Here is an 18,678-nt window from a genome sequence, read left to right on the forward strand (position 1 = left end):
TGTTTGATTTAGGAGTACAGAGGTGTAAGAAGGAAAGTGCTTATCCAGAGAAAACACTTAAATTACTAATTTTAGAGGAGAAGGGGTCAGATGATGAAATGAATGCCCACATTGGAGCAATAGTGGGAAAGGGGTTGTCCACTCTGGCAAGTCCCGTACAAATATAGTTCAGCAGACGTGTCAGTGAGCGACTGGTGGCTCCTGTATATGTGTGTGTATCTTGTGGGATCACACATGAACTTGTATTATTATAAACCAAGGAGAAAGAGCCGGGACCATCACCTGCCACTTTCACCTGCGTGCGTCAATCAAGCTGGGATGCACGTCGCTTTCCTGACGCGACACTTTTATCCAATTGGTCCAGCCATGATTCGGGGGCGGGTGCTCCCGCGGCTTTGGTGAAATCCCATTGGATGTGAGACACGTTGGTCGACGTGACGCTACTTGGAATTCCCGAAGTTCCCAAGTTCAGAGGAGAGGAGCTGTGCTCGTGCTAAACAAAACAAAAGCAAAGCCCTTTGAAGTGGAAAACGCCGAGCGACTCAAGTGTGAGCACGCGGGGTAAATAAACGTCTTGTTCGCGTTTGCGGTGATGGAGCCGAGCTCGTGTCGGGGGCAGCCTGCTTAACAGCTGGGCCTGAGTGAGAACGCGGAAGAGTGGGAGTGGGAAATTCAGCCAACCATCCTTTGTTTACCATCATGAGTGAACCTTGAATTTGGTTGCTACAACAACCACAGCCGCCCAGCATTTACCTCTTATAAGAGCAAATCAGAACCTTAGCGCGCGCTAGCGTTGCCGATAAGTGAGTATTGACCTTTATTTGCATGCTTGGATCAATGAAGTACCCGTACAGTTTGGGGGGGGGGGCTTGACCATTTTTGGGCATTTAACTGCTGCACAGATTGACTGGATGAATGGATTTGAATGAATGGCTGGCTGGAAATAGCAGTAGCGATGAATGCAGTCAGGAGATTCTTGTTTTCTGCACTGACTGAAGCCTTTGTTTCACTGCGCAGCGGTGTATTATGGATGCCTCCGTTACATAACTTGAATCAGCGACAATCTGCTCTTTATCCCGTTTCCGTTTGCAAGGTTTTAACTGTGCCACAACTGCGCGATTCTGGCCTCTTTTACCGTAGTTTAAAAAAAAAATTGCATGCGGATGCTGCATAAAATCACACACGGCTCATCGAGTTTTATGCATATTTTTTAATGTTCTCAACTGCGCCTTATGCACCTGAACACGTTGTAGTCGGGTTATTGCATGTTGATAATGAGGCTCACATGTGTGCATTAGGCGTGCTCGCTGAAGACACGTTGTTTTTGTCGTCATATGCAGGATTTTTAAAGCTCAATCTGTCCCGTGTGCTGTGCCAAGTTAAGCCTGACGGGGGCGATGTCTGACAGCAGCAACAGCACAGGCAGCACAGGCTCCTCCACCAACAGCTGGACCCTCCTCTCCCCGGAGGTAAGACGAGATGAGCATAGCTAAGGAAAGTCTGGGTATCATTTGGAGCACCATGATTATTATCCTGCTCCATGAATACTGGTTCATTTATAATTTGTCTTGTCCTAACCTGCAGCCCAGAGCTGCTTAAAGTGGGAAACATCCTGGTGAATGTTTGCAGAGCGCCAAATTGTGCCTCATCAGGCAGATAATGTGCACAGTTCAGATGAAAATAGGATTTATTTCACTTTGGCCTTTTGTCTATGCTTTATTTATACTATTCTAGCAGTTCTCATACTTTATCCAGTAATGTACCCCTCTGGAATAGCTTTCTATGCCACTTGGCTATCTGACCAGCACAAGGTATTTATAGCAAGCAAATATCCCAGTATACACTGTGCCAACTAAGATAATATTGTAGTCACACTGAACTGAGTCTTTCTGGTATGTTGCACCTCAGATTTAGTGACACACATGTGCTTGCACTTCGCTGTGAACCGTTGTCATTCTCAGTGGCAGAGAGGCAACTGCAGTCAGTCTGTGTGATATCCAGCATCAGGGTTTTTGAGTCATGAAAGAAAAGCTGCAGTGGTTTCAATCACAAATTTCTGTTAATCATTAAATATATTAAATATCAAAAATGGGCTTCCCACTCACAGTGACCACACTGAGGTTTAACAGCAGGTAAGAGGTGGCAAAACAGAAGTACTGAATGTAAAATGTATTTTTTTTTATTGAAGTCATTACTGTTTAATTGTTTCTAGAACTATATATAACTGGCTTTTAATTCAGCTTTTATATCAACAACTTGTATCCCATACAGTACTCAACTTCACAGTTGTTTTTTTGTGTGTGTATTAGCTCAGTATGCAAGCATGACTTGGCCTGTAGTAAGGCTGCTGTGGTTTTAGGAAAACCTTGTGTTACGCTGAGAGGTGTTACTAATATTTTACCCAGCCTCGTTTGTTAGGATAGAAAAACCAATGACAGCTGCATGGATATTATTTTGTCAGTTTGGGTTGGAGAATGTGTAAAAGCTCATCAGACAGTAGTTTGACTGTGATTTGTAGCTTTTGTTATCAAATATTTCAAGATCATTACAGGAAAATCTGACTCCATAATTAATTGGTAAGCAGTGCCAGTTGTAATCATTGGTGAGTGTGAATGCTACTCTAAATGTCAAGGTTATGGCTACAGGTGTAAATTTTTACCAGCTGGTTCTCATTAGGTCTTCTCACTCAACAGGAAGCTGCCATTGAGAATGTCGGGCCCGTGGATGATGGCACAGAGAGCCTGGGGGATGTCCCCAGTCTCTCAGAGGAGGTGGCAGGTACTGACAAGTCAACATATCTGCCTGGTGTCTAAAGCTTTGACCTTTTCTTGGGTTCTACATCTTTGTTTTTGCATTGTGTCGGTGTTATTTCAGGAGCTGCTGTGGAGTTCAAACCCGTTGGTATCCCCATAGAAACTGTACTATCTGAAGAAGGCCACCAGGTTAGTAACTACGCAGGAGTTCATTAAGAAGACAAAAATTCAATCACATCATATTTAGACTTACCAACTGTGCCAAATGTATTGCTGCTTGACAGATCATAGCTGAGAGCCAGAATATCATCTTCTTTTCTGAGTTTCATAGCTGCTCAGAAGGTGCAGCTCCACCTACTTTACCACAGTGTGTAACCTCAGGGTATTTTTGCACATCAGGATAGATTTAAGGGGGGGGGGGACACATCTGCAAAAATATTTTAAGTAGGAGCGCTTCCTGGATTCAAGTTGTTTGTGTGAGGAGGTCTTTGGAAGTGATCTATGATTTAAAACCCCAAGCTCTCTATAAATAAATATCATGCCTTTCTTCTCATAACATGGTCACATTTCACCTAACAGGTTTCAAGCTTAAACCTTAGGAATTTTTCAAATCTTTTTATCTGTATCTTATCTTCCGATCCACCGTTTAAGAGAAATAGAGCTTCGTCTCATAAAGCTTTATGCAAGATCTCTGAATTATATTTAAAAAAAGCTTAAGCTATGCCTCCCTATTTCCAAATAGAGCTTTTCATTATGTTAGCCTCTAATTTCAACTCTTACTTTGCAATTTTGTCTGCGTTCCCATTGCCCTCCACGCTAACATGAGCATAAGTCCAGCAGGACTTTACACTCATGCCTACTCCATGTATTCTGACTATTTTTGTAAGTATTTCCTTCAAATATTTACCTCTGATTGTTTCTTTTGACTTTAAACTACCAAGGACTGCTGGTACACAGTCTCAATAACTCATAAATCAGGTCTTCTGATATAGCAGGTCTACAACTGTAGCACCTGTTTCTGCTGTAAGTACAGTTAGTCTGTCTGTAGTCTTTTTCATATGACTGCACCTAATTCATACACATACACTGCCACCCGAAATCCAGTAGTAACTACTGGCGTTACCGGTAATATCCTTTCACTACAAATCTGATTAGCACAACAAATTGAAGGAACAGATGGTTATAATAATTCCTGTTTACACCGTAAAAATAAAAATAAACATCCAGTGTTATTCATATTTCTACCAGTGAATTTTCTCTTTCACTTCAGTCTATAGTGGGCACCAAAATATCCATGGGCAAATATAAGTCCACACACAGAATTTGGCCCATACTCTATATAAACAACAGCTTAACTCCTCAACCTTTCTGTTGCTTTGAATGCTCTCAACAATCACACAGCATCTACCCAATATGCAGCTGACAGCTTTGATAGACTTACATGTAAATGAACGTTCATCAACTTGCACCAGCAGCACATTAGTAGGAGTTTAATGTATTAAGAAGGCCCGAAGACATCTAGAAGTGATTACTTTGTACAGTATGACATTAAAACTTAAGCTGCATTATCTAACCTTCTCTTCCTGGTAAAGAACACATAGCATGACTTCATCACTCATATTTTAAAACCACAGTCATATGACCACCTTTCTATCTTAAATGTTTACCCCTTAAAAGCCTGTAAGGAGTAACCCTTGAAGCTCTTTTCTGAACTTTACAGATGCCTGAAAAATGAATAAATAAAAATTTAACATTTTGATTTTAAAACCTGTAAATAGAATACGAGTAATGATTCATCTCTCTTCATCAACATAAAACTATTGCTCACTATTTCTACCAACATTTATACAATTTAATGTATCATTCTGTTAAACACAATAGGACTAATAGCACAACCTTGGGGAGTACAGTTTGTAATCTCAAAATTCTCACAGAAAAATGACCTTTAATAATGACTTTGCATCCCTGCCTGCATCAAGACACTGAAAGGAGAAAACATAACAGTAGACATTGTGTTGTCTTTAAGTAAACTTAAAAAAAAGTTACAACTGCTTCAGTCTTACTGTCATGCTCATTCAATATCAATTAAAGGGTTATTAAAATTGTCAAAGTAATCCTGGGCAGCATCACTTAATGAAAGAGAAATACTGTAAACGATACTGTTTGCAGGGAAATAACCTCAATAACATGTAAAAGTCGCTGCACTTTATCAAAAAATAAAATAGAAAATAACAGCCAGCAAGTTATATTAGTGATCATTGTTATGCAATAAGAAGTTTAATAAATTGTACACAGAGAATTACTTTCTCGATTCTTGCACGTGAGTGTTACTCGTTAACACTTTGAGCAACAAATGAAGTCCTCGTAGTCAGGGTGTTTTTTCATTCATTCATGACATTTCTAAACAAACATCTCATTAGTAGACGTGTTTAAAATATCTTGTGCAGGAACAGTTAACACTGAAGTATTTAACAGTTTAACCACCACTCTGTTATTTGAAGGTTAATTAAAATGTCAGTTACACTTTTGTCCTTGTCATCAGGTGTGTCAAGAGACCTCTCCAGAGTCCAGTGAGGGTCCTGTCCCTTCTAGTCCATCCCGTATGAGCCCTCTCCCACCCAGCCTTCTTGACCCACCAGATCCGTATTTGGAGAGTCAGCCTCCAGTTATCCATGACATTGTAACCAGTTCTCCCAGTGACAATGAGCACCTAGGTGCCATGCCATTTGTCACCAACATTGACATGGGGGCTCCACTGGATATTCCAACTGTTGAAGTCCCCCCATTCGAGTCCGAGGAGTCCTGCTCTGCACCTCTGATTATTGAGATCCCCATCTCTGCAGAGCATGAGCTCCAGAAGCCTGTTGATGTTGGACTGATTCCTGCGAGCCCTCCTGGGGAGAGTCAAGTCTTCAGTGCTGAACCCGAGGTTAACATCCCCACCGAGACCCTTACAGCCACGGATCCCCTGTCTCATGTTGAAGCTGATATCAGCTTTGTTCCAGACAGCACAGAGTCACAAAGCCCAGTCCCCGAGAGCCTGGTGACAGAACATCCTACTGATGAAAGTCCTGCACCAGAGACTGTTGGTTCAGCTGAGGCAGATGAGGAGGCGGCTGTTAAAAATGAGCCTGCAAAGCCATCGGAGCCAGTGAGACAAGATGAGAGAGACGATGAAGAAGGTATTTGATTATCCTACATAAGCGTTTCAGTAAATGTAAAGGCACTCGCACAGTATTCCCAAATCCAGCCAGGCACACACGGCTGTGTATTCTACTTTTCTTTGATTTTTTTTTTTTTTCTCAGTAGAAATAGATTCTTTCAAAATAATCTTCACATGAGATTATTAGTGATGGCAAAAACAGTGTTATTGGAAATCCACAGTAAAGCCATGGTATGCAAATAGCTTCAAGCACGCAACCTCATTTTAAGAGTTAAATCAAAGAGTGTGGAAGATCCTGCTATGATGTATTCTTTGAGTCCTGCAAAATTTATTTTCTAAAACTTAAATTTAAAATCTTCTTTTAGATGAGAGTTGAGATATCTTTTTTTCAACAAGCAGGACAAAAGATTAATAAAATTAGAGATGTAACAGAAAAAAGAAAACTAGCGCAATAAGAAAATGTAATTAAACAACACAAGTTTCTCATTTCTGGGGAACCGGTCTTCTTATCCACTGTGGGAAATGTACACCAGAGGCTGAAGTCAGGGCAAAAATTTGTTGTTGGAGTCTTGTGAACGTCTGTCTCCTCTTTCTGTGTGCAGTGAGAAATATACATTACTGTGCAAAAGTCTTCATTTCTTTATATTCTACTAGAAAAATAAGAAATAAGTGCAGTGATTTTCAAAATATGCACTAACATTAAATGAAAATACAACATGCTAACGAGGCTAAAGGTCAGTATATGGTATGACCACCATCTTCACCATAGCCTCTCTTTGGCAAGCGTTCTTCTTTAAGTGGTCTTCAGGAATAGTATCTCCGCAAGGACATTCAAAGCTCTTCTTTGGATGTAGGCTGCCTTTTGTTCTGTTCTCCCACACGGCTTCATTAATGGTGAGGTCCGGGCTCTGGGGAGGCCAATCCATGGCTGATAGTGTTTCACTGTGTTTTTCTATCCAGGTATGCGTTTACTTCACTGGTAGCGTGTTTGAGATAATTGTCATGATTAAAATTAAGTTGTTTCAAATTAGACATTTTCCAGATGAATACTGCAGGTGAATTAAAATCTTTACTGTGTTCAGAATTTCATCCGATTTTACAAGATTACCAACACTACTGGCCAAAATGAGGCCCCATCACAAAGCCTCCACCATGTTTTACAGCCATCTGTAAAATATGGTGGCTTTCTGTCTCTCTTCCACAGCATGTCTTTTATCCTGTCTTCCTTCTCTCACCCAACCAGTCACGGCAGATGGCCCCGCCCCTCCCTGAGCCTGGTTCTGTCGAAGTTTCTTCCTGTTAAAAGGGAGCTTTTCCTTCCCACTGTCGCCAAAGTGCTTGCTCATAGGGGGTCATATGACTGTTGGGTTTTTCTCTGTATGTATTATTGTAGAGTCTCAAGGCAACTGTAGTTGTGAGTTGGCGCTGTATAAATAAAATTAAATTGACTTGAATAGACACTCACTGTTGCACCTCTCTCCTAACCTCCTCTGTACATATTGGTGACAATTTGAAATAGAAATGTGGATTCATCACTACAAAAGAACTGTTGCCAGTGATTTTTCAGTCCAGGTCTTGTGTAATTTGGCATAATTCTGGCTTTTCTCTTTTTTCTTCATTAAGAATGGTTTCTTGACAGCCATCCTTCCGCTAAGACTACTTCTGTTGAGACTTTAGTGAACAGTAGATGGATCAACTGAGGTCCTGTGTCAGGGCTTTATCTGTTTCTTCCTCTACTGTAGATACTTTTTTTTTCTTCATTTGTCCTCCCCTCATCCACTTTTAGTTTCTTTTAAGGATACACTGCACACTATGCTTATAAGTTTTCAGCTAATAGCTCTTTAGGAATTGTCTTGTTAGTGCAAAATTTTCTGTTTTATGTCTATTAAATCAGGACTTTTGCACAGTTCAGTATGTGAACCTCCCTTTCTTTGTTGTCAGTTAATCTTAAACCCAAACAACTGTAAAATGTCTTTTAATAATGGATGTCTTAAAGCTTGATTTTGACACAGTAACCCTTTTTTATTCTCAATCCCAAGATAAGATGACATTTTAAGTCAACGTTGTACCTGTGTGTAACAATATTACAGCTGATCTTATTTGTAAAGTGACATACAGCGAGCATCCTGCCTTTAAATATTTGCATCTGGGTCCCAGGCTCTGAGGCTCTTAGCAGGTTTTCCAAGCTGCCTCTGCAGCTTTTGAGGAAAGTAAGTGGTGCTTTATAATAGGAACAAGTTGATAAAAGCAGAAAAATGAGAGAATTTGTTAACATGTTTCTTATCTATGTCTCGCTAGCAGCTGGAAAGCGATTTATCAGTATGACAGGAGAGCCCACACCCTGCTGAGAAAATGATGAAACCCCCATGCATGAAATTACTGTTGTTGTAATTTAGTGAGAAAATGTCATCCATTCTGAGAACCAGCAGTCGCTTTTTTTGTCAGACACTTTTCACATGCTGTTTACACGCTGTTGTGTTTTGCAGCTCATTTGCTCACTTAGAGTCTGGTATTCTGCGTGAGGAAGTCGCCAGCACATAATTATTCACTTCTGACAAAAATGCCACAGATGTTGAGATGATTTGTTGAAGTAACTCCAGCCCACAGTTGAATACATGTGGTTTAGGTTTAGGCACATTATCATCATCTGTCACAAAAATACAACAGAAAACGTGACAGATCTTTGCTGTCTTGCCATTTCTTTCTCATGCTTAGAATTTCTTCTTATTTCCTTCTTACATTTTTCCTTTCTTAGAGCCTTCCATTAGGTATGACTCGGGTGACGCTGGCAGCTTTGATGATGGGCTGCGGCGGAGAAATGTGCCCACCTTTGAGGCACAGAGACCAAGAACATCAGACGAGGAGGATGAGGAAGAGGAAGTAGAATTCAAGCTGGCTGAGAAGAAGGAGGAAAAGCCATGGTTCTCCTTGAACAAATGCATTGTGGGTGCTCTGGTCTTGCTATTTCTAGGTTCCCTCTTTCTCTCAGGTCAGTTCCTCTCATAACTAAGGTAGCTAGCTTGGTTCTGCTTTTATTGTTTGATTTAGTGCAGTATTGTGGCTACAATTTGTATGCTGCACATTAACAGTAAGAGTGAATGCTTTAATACCATAAATTATAATATTTATAGAACTGTGCAAAAATCTTGAGCCACACTGTATCTTTAAACTTTGCTTTAAAGTGCTTTTGAGCAATAGTTCTCAGGTTTTCCTGACTATTTTCAGAGTCCTCTGGCCTATGAATCATTCAAGCATAAACGGACGAACCAGTGTTTTGTCTGCACACAACCGAAAAGAAAACAACGGTTTTTATGAGCAGCCTGATGCAAAAAACAGATAATTTTTTTCCCATTTCTTTACATGAATCTTCAAAAAACAACTTTCAGACTTTTTGGAATTGTACAAGCTCTGTTTTTGTCTCATATGCCGTGTTTTGGTATATGTTTGTGTCCCATCAAAACATAAAGAAAAGAGGGGTTGGCTCAAGACTTTAGCACAGCACTGTATGTTAAAATGTCAGAAAATAAACTGTGATCTTCCTACGCAGCATCAGAGTTTGGCAGTGTTAGGCAGCATTAAGAGTTTAGAGTAAATATTGCCATAAATTTCCATCATTTCACAGTTTCTGTTTGACAATGACAGTATTTACAAGTTACATAAGCACCTTTATTTGCTGTTGTCAGCAATAGTTAGATGTCTGCTTTCAGATCTTGTTGACTAAGCTCTACTATGTCAACAGGCTTCCACAGTGACCTGGATAATGGTAGGTCCAGAGCTAAAGATAAGGCAGCAGTGTAAGCTTCTGCGCTCACTGGCTAATGCTCAATAGCTTGCCCAAGCACTTATCTGGGCTGACAGTTGATGCTGCAGCAGCAGAAAAAGGCAAATAACATGCATTCTGAATTTTAACGCTCCTTATAATATTTTTGAAGGACTCACTGAATGTTTTCTGGGGTTTAAATTAAATGGGAAGGTGTCTAATGCAGTCACACTGTGTTGAAGGCAAAATTTATTAATGAAATGGAAAAGAAAAACAGTTGGTGTGGCGTGCAGTGAGTGGCCTGAGCTCATAAAGTTCACTTGAGCATCTTGAAAGGCAGCATGGCAGTTGTGTGTCAGTGAAAGTGCCTGTGGAAGGACTCGTTCTAAAACGTTGTTTTCCTGTCTGACAGGTGACTTTGATGCCTCCGATCTGAGTGACGCAGAACAAAGCCAGGTCTGTTTCCACAGATTCCTACTTCACATGATCATGTGATATGAAAATTTTAAAAACAAACATAAAGAAATAGACATTTTAAAAAAATATGTGTTCTATTCATGTGCCAATGATTTTAAATCCAGGACGGGCTTAGCAGTGATCCACAGGATATGAAAGAGCTATTGGATAAACTGACACAGGAAAACCAACAAATCATTCAGCTAGAGGCACAACTTCAGGTCAGTATGGAGTCACACTGATGCTAATTATTTAGTTTTAATTGGTTTTATGATGTTTCAATGAATGTTTTTAATTGTTAAACAACTTGCGCAGCACCTTAATTTACCTACAGCTTTGTCCACGTTATAAACTGTCACTATTTGACCATATTTTTCAGTCTAAGAAAGAAGAACTTGACTCAGCACTGAAGGCGTTAGCAGCAAGTGGCGATAAAAAGGGTGAAGCAGATCTGGAAAAAGAAAATGCAAAGCTGAAGGAGGAGCTGTCATCTCTGCCAGAGCTGAAGAAAGAGCTCGAGACTCTCAGAGCCAGAGTGACTGAACTCAGCCAGCTCGCAGGTATAATGTGGCGACTACATCGCCCTTTAAGTTTATACTTATTGAACGTATCCTGCATGCATAGAGACACGCTGGTAACGACCAAGGTCATTTTAAGTTTGATATATTAAATCCTTCACAGCTGATCAGGAAATACTTCCAGCTGCATCTAGTTCGGCCCCACAGCCTGAAGACAAAGATGGTCAAAGTAACCAGAAAACACCTGGACCAGAGAGGGGGAGGGACGCAAAGCAGGGAGGAAGGCTGAAGGAAGAACTCCATCGGCAGAAGGTTCTTTTGGAGGAGAGCAAGAAAAGGCTGGACGCAATGAAAAAAGATGGAGGCAAGAGAAAACAGGTCAGGGATCACTTGGAGGAGATCCAAAGGAAACTCTCCAAAGAAGTTGAGATGTGGGGGAAGAAGAAGCCACAGGAGTCCAAATGGAAAGGGAACAAAGGCAAACACAATGAGCGGGACCACTACAAGAAAGAGGAGAGGGGAGGAGAGAAAGGGTGGAAGCACAACAACGAGGGAGAATGGAGGGATAAAGAAGAGAAGAAGCAGAGAAAGGTGGAAAAAGAGTGGAAAGATAAGGAGGGCGAATGGAGGCACAAAGATGAGAGGGGGGGACGAGGAAAAAAAGAGTGGAAAGACAAGAAGGAGGAAGACTGGAGGCATAAAGATGAGAGGGAGCAAAGAGGAGAAAAACAGTGGAAAGACAGCAAAGAGGAAGGGTGGAGAGACAAAGAGGAGAAGAATGAGAAAGACTGGAAGCCTCAAAAGCAAAACTCTCATAAAGAGGCTTGGAGGAAACACCAGGACGAGTGGGAGAGCAAGAAGGGTGAGAGGAGAATGGACAGAGAGGAGAGGAGGAAGGAGAAACCGTGGCACAGCCGGTCTGCTAAAAACCACCAGCACCAACATCACCATCAGCAGCCCCGCCATCCTCATCAGCACCACAACAACGATTTCTGGAGAGACCAGGAGCAAAAGCTCCAACGCAATGTCCGTCCCCAGCTGGGCTGTACTTCCGTGGAGGACTGTGCCAGCAAGGAGGGGCTCTATCCAGTGGAGCTGTCAGAGTTTGAGGAACTTCTGGAGGGCTACCTGAGCAAGCTTGAAAGGTCATCATCAGAGAGCAAGGATAGGTTCAGGAGGCTGACCGCAGACTACTTTGAGGACGGCGTGTTCATCCACGACAGGATTCGTTTCAGCGACTTTGCTGAGGACGTGGCAGACATTTTGGAAGACATGGTGGATGTTTTAGAGGGCGACGGGAAGAAGGACGACGACTCCCTGGAGGAGGAGATGGAGGAGTTTGAGCGAGAAGCCCTGTGGAAGTTTGCTGCCACGGCTTAAAAAAACAGCTGCAGAGAGGAAACCAGTGGTGGTTTTATAGGACATTTCTTGCCTTCGGAGCTGTAATAGCAGTAGCTTCTGGCACAGAGTGGTTGTGCCTCTCATAAACATGTCTCTCTGAGTCTGTAATTATAAGCTAGACTTGTATTTGTCATCTTGGACTTAGTCGTTGTTACCTACCTCTGTCGAGTCATGCCTCCTAAAGCAAAGTCCTTCAGTAATGTGTCGTGTGAATTTCCTCTGCTGTTTAGTGATTTACACACGTGTAGTGCATGTTACAGTTCATTATAATGTCAGTTTAAATTGATCACACAGATCACAGAAGATGGTATTTGCAAATAACCATCAGCACAACTTATATACCGTTATATAAGTTGTGAATAGAAAAAAAGGGGGGGGGGGTTATTTATGTCATTTTATCTTGTATGGGAGCCTGACTAATCTCTACTCCAAGCAGGTTAAAAAAATACTAGAATGTTTTTGCAGATAGCATTTATCCCTGCTCGGGTGTGACTGTCCAATCCCAGAGGATGAGATCGCGGTCCTTTCAGTGATAACAATCAGATCAGGTCGGACCAGTTTTCTGTCAGCAGCGCTTTATTTGGCCAAACACACACAGAGGACTGCCTGAGAGGGCCTGATTTCTAGATTTGAAGAACTTTTCCATCCTCTTGGCCGACGGCAGACGTGTGGAACAACCAGGAACCAGTTTGTGCTGCTCAAGAAAAAAAAAAAGCAATAGCCATAGTTAAGTTGAACATTGCTAAATCACTTTAGCACTTTTCTCAAACATATGAGAACCGTCTTTTTTTTAATTTTCTGTTTCCAATTAGATTTATTTTAAATAGGCATTTTTTTGGGGGGGGGGTTAGGACAGGTTTTTTTTTTGTTTGTTTGTTTGTTTGGTAGTGTATCCATGGAGACTGCTAACACCGCTACTCTTACTCAGTATCCCACAATCTGACCCATATGGAAAAGATATATATAAATCTTATAAAGTTTGTATCTGTCTTGTGTGAAACTTGTATGAAAAGCATACAAGAGTGAAAACAGATATAAGATCCCTTGAAAAATTATATAAATGAAACTTGTATGTTTTGGATACTTACTAAAACAATATATGAAAGTAATGAGAAAGTGGCCACTTTCATGAGTAAATCATGTAAGTTTTTACTATTTCTTTTCCATATGGGGAGTACAATTAGAGAGGTTAGTGAGCTGAAATAGTTTCATTTACTTAATCTGTTAATTTGCCAAAATGAAATTGGCAACAAAACAAATATATATATATATATATATATATATATATACACACATATATTTTTTCCTTTTTTCTCACGCATAGATTTGAAGTGGCATGCGTGACAGTGACCTAGACATAGCTTTGTTGTTTTTAGGTGATATAAATAAGCACGAAAAAAAAACCATGTTATTTTTAATTTTATTTTAGTGTAGGTAGGTGAACCAGCACAAAGCAAAGTCCAAAATATATTTCAGAATTACTTTAAAATTGTGAAAAAAATAGTTGTTTTATTTGTGTTTTGATTGTAGTGAAATTTGACTTTTCCCTCTATTTGTGGATGTGAAGTTGAACAGATTGTGATTGTTTTCTCTCAGCAGTGATTTCATGTTTATTTATTGTCTCACTACAGTGCATCTCTTTTTCTTATTTTTAATGAGAAGAACCACAGATTTTATCCCGGGCTGTATGCTTTGAATGTGAAAATGGTGACATTTTCATTAATTTAGCTTGCCAGCTCCTGCTTATGTGCCTTTTATTATATTACAAATCCTTTTGATTAGACGAAAGGTAGTTGATTTTATCAGCTTCTGCAAAGATTAGTAAGAAAAGCAAGTTTACGCGACTTGTAATTTTACTGCTGTTTGAATGAATGTCGTAGAGTTTACACATAAAAGATTGAGCTGATGTTAAGTTTTGGAGAAGTATGTTTTGTCTTTTTGAAGGTGTCCAGACCAAAGGATTCAGACGAACGCTAATCACAATGGATGAATCTTTTAATGAAGCAGAGTTTAATGAATATTTGAGGACTATTTTTGTGTTTGTGGGACAACAGTAAAGCTCTGTGCTTACCGATAATGTAGGACCTGACTTAAACATGCATGTAATTGATCACTGGACAATTTCTAGTTATTCCCCCAATCAACAGTTATGTCCTCATTTTCAAGATCAATATTAAGTTCAATAAATCTTTCACCCTTGATACGTAAACAATGTCTTTATTTAATCATTTCTATTGTTTCAAAATATTCACACGTTTTTCTTTTTATACGATACTCCTGTACATATTCCACAAGCAACTGTAAATGGCATTACTGCAAGGTGGAGGTGTTTAGGAGCATGTGGCCCTAGTGGTTTACACTTCTTCACCTAACAAGTCAAAGGTCCCCAGTTCAACCCTGAGAGGAGAAGCAAATCCCTTGGGTGTCAGGAAGGGCATCTGATATACCAAATGAAGTATGTGTCGTAAATAAGGGACATATTTACGGACATGAACTTTGCTTATTGGAAGTGTTTAGGTACAACAGTAACTCATCCACAAAGTGGCACTCTGCATAAAGTTACAACATCCTCTGGCGTTAGCATGAGCACAAAAACTGTGTGGCAGCAGTTTCACTGCATGGGTTTCCATGGGTGAACAGCTCCTGTTGGTGGCACAGTGCTTATGTCTATACGGTGTACAACTATTGCTGCCTATATCCCTAGTATTTGTCACAGTGATAAGTATCAGTATCAGTGTGACCTGTGAGCATTTTTGAAATTGTACCGAAAAACGTAACGCCAGATACGCAGCTTACTGGAAGTCTTTAGATGCCGTGTGTGCACGATATCTGACTCATTCTGAGTGTGAAGTGAAAGTGTTGGCACGACAGGCATCTATCATCACAGCTGTGATTGCAAACTGAAACATTTACACCCAGAAAAAATACTCAACAGCTACACGTTCACAGGCACGAACGCACTTTGCTCACGCTGATACGACAGTCGCAGACCTGACACGCACAGTGAAAGCTTACCATTCTTTAAATTCTACATACCAGTCATTATAGAAATGTTTCAGTACATTTGTGCTTCCTTCCGAGTTGGGTCCTCTTTACATGTCCATCGTGGAGACGTGATCTCATTTAAATGAAAAGGATGACTGGAAGGGTCATTAAAGCGCAGACCGATTTTCAGCTATAAAACATTGAGACAATCCTGAGGAAGTGAAAGACAAGTAAAATGCTGAGGGGGAAAAAGATAAAATGTCTAAAGTTTAAATGCTGTTTTAATCTTTTTTCAGAAGTTTAATCAGCTTAGTGCAGTTGGAAAGGCTCGCACATGACACTGTGTGTTTGTACCATATTATTTGAGTCATGTTTTGTATAAACTAATTACTGCTTAGGTATGCATGATTCGGTCACTTGATAAGAATGGCCTGATGCTACCACTAAATGCCTTGCTCTGCAAACTGAAATGGGTTTTGTGCTATCGTTAGTACAGTTTTGCCCTTTGTAGGGCAGAATGGCTGTTTTCTGTTCTCTCTGTGTGTGTGTGTGTGTGTGTGTGTGTGTGTGTGTGTGTGTGTGTGTGCTTTGTTTTGACATCTGTCTCCAGAGAAGTGGAATCAGGCAGATAAGGGCAGCCTGCTGGCTGGGGGAGAAGTGGGAACGGTTTAATATTTTCCGCTGATGTTTGCATCAGTCGTGAAGATGAAGCGTATATATTTGGAGAGGTGATGGTCACAGTCAAGGGACAAGGTTCTCGGTACTTATTGCGACACACCGCACTGCAGACACAGAAAGTAAGACGGATGCTTTTTTCTTTCCTACTGCATTTCTTTTTTTAAGCTCTTGTGTGAGAAATACATTCACTCTACTTGTTTATTTCGCAGGTCATCATGGAAGCTGCTATCTCAACCCTTGTCACCCAGTTCAAGACATATGCTGGGAAAGACGGATCCTCCAGCACCCTGAGTAAGGATGAGTTCCAACACCTGGTGGCTTCTCAGCTGCCCAACTATGTCAAGGTGCGACTCTTAAGTTGTTCTTCCTCTTTTCCTTGTTATTTGTGTCCCTGAGCAGCCTACACACAGATATTAAAGAAACTGTAACTGTGGCATTGATCTGTTTGGCAAATGCACATTTTTTTCTACTCTGAGCATTCACCCAAACATACATGCACCTTTCTATACTTAAGCACCTTGTATGACATTCACACATGCACACACATTCACACTGCACGCATTGAGGTTAACATATTACCGAAGGATACTTCGACATGCAAGCTGGAGTAACCAGAGATTGAACCATCAACGCTCCGATTGGTAGACGACCCGCGCTACCTCCTGAACCACCACAACCACCCCAGCGTTTGGAGCCGTGTCGCTCTTTGTTGTTCCACTGGTAGGGCTGTATCTCCACTGTTATTTAAGTAGCAAATCAGTTTTTGGCACCAGACATTTTTAAAGATGCTGAGCACTGTGGACAAATATTAAGATTACGCCCTTGGCAGCCAATCAGAAAAATCCTCCCTCATCATGTTGTATCACGTGTACTCTATACAACACGATACACACTTTGCATGTAAAAATTCAACACTTGTGTGTGTAACATATATTACTATAATTTTGCTATCAAATTCTAATACTGTGCATTTTAATTCTACATGCAACGTGTGACTGTACATCATGTGACATAATTCTTTTTTTTAAACTTCACTTAATGTGTTTCTCTGATTCTGATTCTGATAATAACATTTTATACAAAATCACCATCTGCATCATAAGGTAATGTCTGATTTTGTATTTACAGTGGAATTGAAAAATTGTCAATACATTTATTTGATTATAACAAAATTATTAATTGATCAAACCGTGGTCAGCTGATTCTTGTAAGGAGTGTAATCTTGTAATTTGGGATTGTATCGGTGTGAAAGTGGAATGAAATTAATTATAAACTGTACAATATCAAGAAAAACACTTCTGCTGCATGTATAATGTAGTAATTTAATGTGTTTTATAGCCCAATGGCCATAGTAACTTACAGGGCTTGAGCTCTTTTCATAGCTGTTTTCCCCATGATCAAGAAACGTTGTGAGTGTGCCTACAAATGCTTTTCGGGTGTTTTTGTTACTTCATTCAACCATTAGGTGGCAGGACAGTGTTTCAAAGTAGATGATACTGCATCTGAGATCATTATATTGTATTGATCCTGAACTGTACTTTGTGATCACCCTCTGCAGAATGCCAGTGATCCCGCTGTCATCGACCAGCTCATGGGCTCACTGGATGAAAACAACGACGGGGAGCTGACTTTCTCCGAGTTCTGGCAGCTGATCGGAAAACTGGCGAGCAAGCAGGGAGGCTTCAGTCAGTAGAGCTCGTCGCTTTCTGTCAATCGAGACTGAAAGTGAGCTGATTGTGCAACGCCAATCGTCTCAGTTTATGCTTTTGAGTTCAAGACCGTTTGAATTCTTTTGTCACCCTGCTGGTGCCACTCTTCAGTTAACCATTTGTTGAATACAGAAAACTATGAATTAAAGGCTTGATTGTCTTAAACCACCAACAACAACCAGCACTGCCTCCTGTCATTCATTCACTATATTATATGATGTCCAGCCACCCACATTGTATTACAACCCTGATTTAGGGGGCTGTAATCCAGTATGCATTACCACTATTACAACTACACCATCCAGACAATATCTTGTTGCATAGTGCTTTATAATACCTGTACAAAGCTGCTTGTCCAAGCATTAAGCAGGGATGATGTAAAAGCATAGCTTAGCCTTTGCTGTCCATCAGTGTGGCCTCAGTAGTCTGCAAAATCATTCTATTATATTTTGCTTGTGCAGTTTAATTGCAATGTGCCTCTTCAGCTGGCAGTTCTTAGTGTTACGGTCACTTTGTATTAATTCCAATGTCTAGACAGAGTTATGTGTGTTGGCGAGCTCCCCAGCTGTTTTATAGCCTATAGGCCTGTTTTAATTTTGCCAGAGAGACACAAGGAGGTTATGCTAACTGATTTGGAGAACAATGATCTTTAACTGATTAATAAATGTGACCTTTGTATCCAAGTTACACAGATTGAGGTGCCAGTGTGGGAGGAATGATGCAATGAGTCATCAACTCCAAAGTGATAGACAAAATGAAGTTGGAACACACAAATGAATTGTCTGTATGACCAACTCCCTTTGGTTTGAAGTCCAGAGCGTTACCAGATAGCATTAATGTGAAGGCTTCTTTAGAACTTATCAGCACAGAGCGGGGGATATTTAGTAAGAGATAATCTGTGGCATAAATTCAAAATTTCAAAGTCTCAAAAGCTCTTTCGGGGATCTGGAAAGACTGCTTTACCTCTTCAACCATATTTGCCACCCACATTAGCTTTCCTGCAGTATGTTCAGTAGAGTCCTTCGCCTCACCCTCACATTTCCAAAGTGTCAGCAGGAAAAAGAGACAGGCCATTATTTTCAGCCTAATATAAGTTTTATCCTATTCTGTTAGTTTAAAAGAGTTAAAAAGTATTTATTTATTTATTACATTTTTATTTCCGTCAAAGAAAGTGGGTGCGTAAAATTGTGCCAATTTGTGTGTTATTCATTGTTTCAATGTTTACTTGCTATCTGGGAGACGTACAGATGTGTGT

At 40.5% G+C, this 18,678-nt stretch overlaps 2 protein-coding genes across 6 annotated transcripts; both read left to right on the forward strand.

Annotated features, from left to right (window-relative positions):
* Positions 1–415: 415 nt before the first annotated feature.
* Positions 416–14,263, forward strand: pbxip1a (pre-B-cell leukemia homeobox interacting protein 1a). Of its 5 annotated transcripts, none has more exons than XM_085261663.1 (11): positions 416–561; positions 1,341–1,469; positions 2,694–2,778; positions 2,875–2,942; positions 5,296–5,935; positions 8,672–8,905; positions 9,656–9,679; positions 10,089–10,132; positions 10,258–10,353; positions 10,512–10,692; positions 10,814–14,263. In XM_085261663.1, exons 2-11 carry the CDS (start codon positions 1,398–1,400, stop codon positions 12,028–12,030), a joined length of 2,661 nt encoding a protein of 886 aa, XP_085117789.1. In that variant the 5' UTR covers positions 416–561; positions 1,341–1,397; the 3' UTR covers positions 12,031–14,263. The 5 variants fall into 5 exon arrangements, with proteins under 5 accessions (XP_085117789.1, XP_085117793.1, XP_085117791.1 ...); XM_085261665.1 differs by having other exon boundaries at positions 420–548; XM_085261664.1 differs by having other exon boundaries at positions 440–803.
* Positions 14,264–15,677: 1,414 nt separating this feature from the next.
* On the forward strand, positions 15,678–17,601 carry s100a11 (S100 calcium binding protein A11). The gene is made up of 3 exons (XM_085261668.1): positions 15,678–15,833; positions 15,924–16,058; positions 17,273–17,601. Exons 1-3 carry the CDS (start codon positions 15,768–15,770, stop codon positions 17,405–17,407), a joined length of 336 nt encoding a protein of 111 aa, XP_085117794.1. The 5' UTR covers positions 15,678–15,767; the 3' UTR covers positions 17,408–17,601.
* The last annotated feature ends 1,077 nt before the right edge of the window (positions 17,602–18,678 follow it).

The sequence above is a fragment of the Mchenga conophoros genome, linkage group LG22, assembly GCF_057382185.1.
Source record: "Mchenga conophoros isolate Kocher_MC1m ecotype Shallow Benthic linkage group LG22, M_conophoros_male_GT1.1, whole genome shotgun sequence".
In the NCBI taxonomy this organism is placed as follows: domain Eukaryota; kingdom Metazoa; phylum Chordata; class Actinopteri; order Cichliformes; family Cichlidae; genus Mchenga; species Mchenga conophoros.